This window comes from Bos mutus, chromosome 14 (assembly GCF_027580195.1).
Source record: "Bos mutus isolate GX-2022 chromosome 14, NWIPB_WYAK_1.1, whole genome shotgun sequence".
NCBI classification, from domain to species: domain Eukaryota; kingdom Metazoa; phylum Chordata; class Mammalia; order Artiodactyla; family Bovidae; genus Bos; species Bos mutus.
In genome coordinates, this window is record NC_091630.1 from 66,263,484 (window position 1) to 66,269,483 (window position 6,000).

Here is a 6,000-nt window from a genome sequence, read left to right on the forward strand (position 1 = left end):
AAGATGGTAGCAGATTCAAAAGGGTTTGCTACTCAAGTAATTAGTCCCCTTTTCTGTTTTCTATAATTCGTATTACTTCTGCAGATATTAAATGATTACAAGTGAAATAGTCCTTCCTTTTGAGAGCCATCAACAGAGAAGAAAGAGATAGATTAAATGATTACTTTTCTGTTTTCTAAATAGTCCAGATATTAAATGATTACAAGTGAAATAGTCCTTCCTTTTGAGAGCCATCAACAGAGAAGAAAGATGGTAGTAGATTCAAAAGGGTTTGCTACTCAAGTAATTAGTCCCCTTTCTGTTTTCTGTAATTCACATTGCTTCTACAGATATTAAATGATTACAAGTGAAATTTGTGTTTCTATGTGTACACGTGGGACCCCCTCGCCTCACAAAACTTGAGTAACATTATTTCAGGACTTTTATTGTCCATCGTAAAAATGGCTTCTCCCAGGACCAGAAAGATATTTCCTCGATAATAAAGCAGCGGATAGGCAAAATCCTTCCTGGCATTATCCCACATGATAACACTTCTTCTCCAAAGTTGGCCTTGCCCTCCCCGCCAACCCGCACCCCGCAGTTCTTTGTGACTAGAAACTGAGAATTTTGTCTTTGTGCAGGGCAAGGTTGAAGCCGAGTTCCACCTCGTGACGGCAGAGGAAGCTGAGAAAAATCCTGTTGGAAAAGCCCGAAAGGAGCCAGAGCCCTTGGACAAGCCCAAGTGAGTGAAGTCACGGGGATGAGGGGATCAGACACGGGAAGGGCCCTCTGTGGGCCCCGTATCAGAGGATGCAAGCATTTCTCCAAAACATCCCTCTGGGAGAAGCGAGAAGTGAGGAGGAGTCAATAGCTACTATCCGATTCGTGTAGTTTTTGGTTCTTTGTGTTTTGTTTGTGCTTAGTCACTTAGTTGTGTCAAACTCTTTGCAGCCCCATGGACTGTAGCCCACCAGGCTCCTCTGTCCGTGAGATTCTCCAGGCAAGAATACTAGAGTGGGTTACCATTTTTCTCTTCCAGGAGATCTTGCCAACCCAGGGATCGAACTCAGGTCTCCCGTGTCCCCTGCATTGCAGGCTGATTCTTTATTGGCATGGTTTTATAACTGAAAAATATTCCAAAAATCTTACACAGTATCCAGCAAATGGAAAGGACACTTTTTCATAATACTACCAAATAAGCAATTCCAGAATAATTTCATATATGTTTTCAGTAATTTTGTATGGGAATGTGAGTTTCACATGAGTTTTTTTCCTTGTGTTTCTCTAATCATGCATACAAAATTATCTTCATATTTCACTTCTCCTTGGCTTAAAAATTTTACCTTGTTGCCATAATTGTCAGAGGATTTTTTTTTAATGGCTGTGGAATTGTTCACAGACTCGATACCCATATTTAAGTTGGTTGCCATTCCATAGTTGGATGTTTAATTTACTTCTACCTTTTTCCATTATTGTAATATGATAAAAATGTTTCCCCTTTATAAATTATCACTTAAAATAAATTTCCAGAAGTAGAATTACTAGAAGCAAGGATTACCATATTCCATTTAAACCACGGTTATATATCAATTAAAAAGTAAACATACAGAGCTTCCCTGGTGGTCCAGTGGTTAAGACTTCACCTTCCAATGTTGAGGGTGTGAGTTTAATCCCTGGTTGGGGAGCTAAGACCCTACATGGCTTGTAGTAAAAAAATCAGAACATAAAAGCAACATTGAAACAAAGTCAATAAAGGCTTTAAAAATGGTCCAAATCAGAAAAACTAAAAAAAAAAAAAGTTAAAAAAGTAAACATATGTATCAATAGATATGAAATATGTACACAAACTACTCTCTCAAATTACAGCTGTCTTGTTCCTCCCTGGACCCCAAGTGTCTCCTGATGAGTAGGTGTTCCTTTCTTTGCACCTATATCTAATCTGTCATAGTGTTGGGAACATAATGGTCGGAAACACTTTGAAGAACACCAGAGAAATGTAAGATATAAACTCTGCCTTCTGGAAGCTTTCAGTCTGTTTAGGGAGAGCACACAGATTCATAAAATAGTTATCAGTGTGGAAAACACATGTTAGGTTCAAAAAGGGGGTAGGTCAAGCAATGAGTGAGGCAGGAATTCAGAACCAGAGGAATTACTGTGGACTGGGGTGGTCACGGAGGGCTTCATGGAAGAGGTGAGGCTTGAACTGGTCAGGGTAGGACAGACAGAGGGCTCTCAGTTCTCTGGCTAGGTTCTAACTAGGCTCTTGCCCTCCTCAGGACCACTCTTTAAAATGATGAGGAATCATTATCACATAAAAAGTTAGCGTGCTCCTGCTTGAAGACAACATGGTCTTCTCCCATTTTCAGGCCTTTCGTTGTGGGTCCTCACAAAACTGAGAGTCAGAAATCCTTCCTGAGATCTTGAGATTCGTATGTGTTGACAACCTGGCACCTTCCCTGATCTTCTCTTGCTTCCTTCTCAGCCGCCCGAACACCTCCTTCTCTTGGTTCGTGAGCCCCTTCAAGTGCCTGTACCACCTCATCTGGAGGAACTACAAGAAGTACATCATCATCGGTTTCATTCTGATCATCCTCATCATCTTCCTGGTCCTCTTCATCTATACCTTGCCGGGAGCCATCAGCCAAAGGATTGTTGGGGGCTCGTAGAGGGTCATGGAGAATCCAGACCCTCCCTTTCTGCTGATCCCCTCTTCTTCCTCCTCTGTAAATAGATAGGAATGTGTGCTCTGTGCAGGCACCATACTGGGTAAACCCAAAGACCTAAGAGCCACTCCCTATAACTAAGGACACATCAGCTCTTCTTGGAGGAAATGGGAGAGAAACTGTCCCTCCCTGCTCCAACCCCTGCTAGCCCTCTTTCCAACTGAAAAACCTTAAGGCATGGTTTTGCCCATGGGCAGCATGAGATAATGGTTCCTTTACCCTATAGTAGTCACTGGTGACCTTAAATTGACTTAGGTGAATATTTTCTTTCCATAATTGGTTTTATTCTGAGAAGTTTAATTCTAGGTCTCAGATATTATTGGAAACACTTCTTTTTAAGTATTAAGTAAATTTTTTTACTGCAAATTAAACTAAAAGCATTTTAGCAAATTACTAGATGTTTAACCTGTCCCATATATCTTAACCTTGTTTTAATCCTTACAATTTACAGGACACATTCACTTATTCAGGCTGAGAAGCTGGCTTGGAATAAACTTTATATACACCACTTAAAATACTTCATCGTTGAAAGTCCCATCTAAAAAGATGTTGCTGGTTTTCCATTAAATGCTTGTAGAACATGCTCAGTAGTAGTAGTGAGTTCTGGAGAAATCCATTTGTATTTATGCATATTTATTTAGCATATGGCAATTTCCAAGTGGGAATTAAAATGTGATTCTGGGTATGTGTGAATAGGACGGGAAGCTCCATGAGACCAGTAGGAATTCTCTTTAGTCAGATATATAATCCCCACCAAATATGGTGCCCCCCTAGCCCTACACCATGATGTGAATAACCATCATCCGCGTTATTCAATCTTACCACCATATATGGTAGGTTCTGTCATGACTCTTAAGCACAGATTAATTTCAAAAGCAGTCTTAGAAACAATACCCAATGCACTTGTCAGATGGGGTCAGTTTTTCTTAAATTAACTCTTTGATCTTCAAAGTAACACAGTGTAGATCTGCCATCCCATCTAAAGCAGGGAGCGGAAGTGAGGGTCTAGTGTTCTCAGGCGAAATAGGAAACAAAGGAATTGGAATGTTTGGCCTTAAACACGAATAAGTATGGCAACTGTTTTTTTCTTTATTTCTTGAGGGGCCATTTGGTGGTATGGAGGAAGCTGGATTGGGGTTCCCCTCTCGACACCAGAAGCACTGGGGCTACTGTTTCCTTTAGATAGTCTTACACATGGCTCAGCTGGTAAAGGATCTGCCTGAAATGCAGGAGACCTGGCTTTGATCCCTGGATTGGGAAGATCCCCTGGAGAAGGGAAAGGCTACCCACTCCAGTATTCTGGCCTGGAGAATGCTATGGACTCTATAGTCCATGGGATCGCAAAGAGTCAGACACGACTGAGCGACTTTCACTTCACTTCACACATATGTTACTTCTGTAAAATGAAGCATGTTACTTCCACATGAGAAGTCATTTAGAATGTTCCTGATTCATCAAAGATTGAAGTATTAGTGTTGTACCCTGAATTCTGGCCCTAGACACTCACTCCTTAGTAAACAAGTCCTATTTTTCTGAAGTGCTAAAAACTGGAGCATTTAAAGCATTGACGATGTTTCCTAGTGTAATTAGTTACATAAACTATGGATCATTCTTATTGTGAAATAACAGACATCAGTAATGATACAGCTCAAATTACTTGATGGCATGGAATATATACACTGAGTACATTGTAAATTTTTTTAAAAAACTATGTATAGAGTGATTTAAAAGGAAAAATATGTACATGTGCATAAATTAAATATTTGGAGGAATATGCCAAAGTGTTAATAGTGGTCATCTTTAAATAGCAGTTGGAGAAGGCAATGGCAACCCATTCCAGTACTCTTGCCTGGAAAATCCCATGGACAGAGGAGCCTGGTGGGCTACAGTCCATGGGGTCGCAAAGAGTTGGATACGACTGAGTGACTTCACTTTCACCTTAAGTAGCTACTGCTACTTTTCTTTCCCTTCTTGTTTCTCTAGTTTTCCTAAGACTTCTAAAATAAATATGCATTATTTTTAATACCAAATGTTTAATAAGCAATTATAAATTTAAAGGTTTTCATTTAAAACTATTTATTGAGTGTCCCTTATGCCGAGCAGTGGGATACAGCAGAGGTAAGATAAACGCAGCCTCTTGTCACCATGGATTTTGCATCCAGAACTTCCTCAAGACATTGTTTATCTCTAGATTATGGTTTGTCTAAGAAGAGCACTAAGTAAGGAATGTGTTTTTCACGGATGAAGTTTAGGGAATAGCACAACACACGTTTGCTGTGACGTTGAAAAGCAAAAGAACAACTTTATTTTTAGCACAGATTTGGGAGGAAGGTATTATGCTTTCTGCTGGATTCTGGACAGTGAAATGCCAAGTCAACACTTGACAAAACAATATACATTGTTCAATCCACAATAAAAACAATAAAAATGGAAAATTCTTCTAAGTTAAATACAGCTCAAATTTTCTTTGATGTCATATTGAATGCTGAAAAGCAAAAGTATTTGAAACACTTTCAGATCAGATGGTGCTATAAGAAATGTGTGAGGAGCGATGGTAAATGAAGATAATTTTGGAATCAGCTCTGTCTGGTGTCTTACACATAGATTATCATTCATGGCCTATCCTGTGTAGAAAATAAATAAGTAAAATAATGTTCTAGGCCAACTGTGCACAGCTAGCCTTAAAGGAACTACAGCTTAAGAATTTTAAAAATTTAGGACTTCCCTGGTGGTACACTGGTTAAGAATTTGCCCACCAACGCAGGAGACAAGGGCTTGATCCCTAGTCCGAGAAGACGCAAGATGCCGGGTAACAGTTAAAGCCCTGCACCACTTCTGAGCCTGCACTTTGGAGCCCTCGAGCCACAACTACTGAAGCCCATGCACTTAGAGCCTGTGCTCCGCAACAAGAGAGGCCACTGCAACGAGAAGCCCACACACCGCAGTGAAGAGCAGCCCCTGATCACCGCAACTAGAGAAAGCCCACAAACAGCAATGAAGACCCAGCACAACCAAAAAATAAAACAATTTTAAAAATTAAAGCAGAATACCCATTTCCCAAAAAACTGTCATGAGTCCCTACTTGTATTCTTCAATGGGATTAATTTTTTTTAATTAAAAAAAATTAATTTATTTATTTTAATTGAAGGCTAATTTACAATATTGTAGTGGTTTCTGCCATACATTGACATGAATCAGCCATGGGTGTACATGTGTTTCCCATCCTTAACCCCCATCCCACCTCCCTCCCCATCCCATCCCTCAGAGTCAATTAATTTAAATCTATTCATTTGATGGA

The 6,000-nt window shown here is 39.9% G+C and overlaps 1 protein-coding gene across 3 annotated transcripts in view; it reads left to right on the plus strand.

Annotated features, from left to right (window-relative positions):
- Positions 1-5,775, plus strand: part of FER1L6 (fer-1 like family member 6) — a 175,765-nt gene extending 169,990 nt beyond the window's left edge. For all 3 annotated transcript variants that reach the window (XM_070382444.1, XM_005891962.3, XM_070382443.1), the window contains exons 40-41: positions 621-721; positions 2,462-5,775. In XM_070382444.1, coding sequence (XP_070238545.1) covers positions 621-721; positions 2,462-2,645 — 285 coding nt within the window. In that variant the 3' untranslated portion in view covers positions 2,646-5,775. The remainder of the gene's footprint in view (positions 1-620; positions 722-2,461) is intronic.
- The last annotated feature ends 225 nt before the right edge of the window (positions 5,776-6,000 follow it).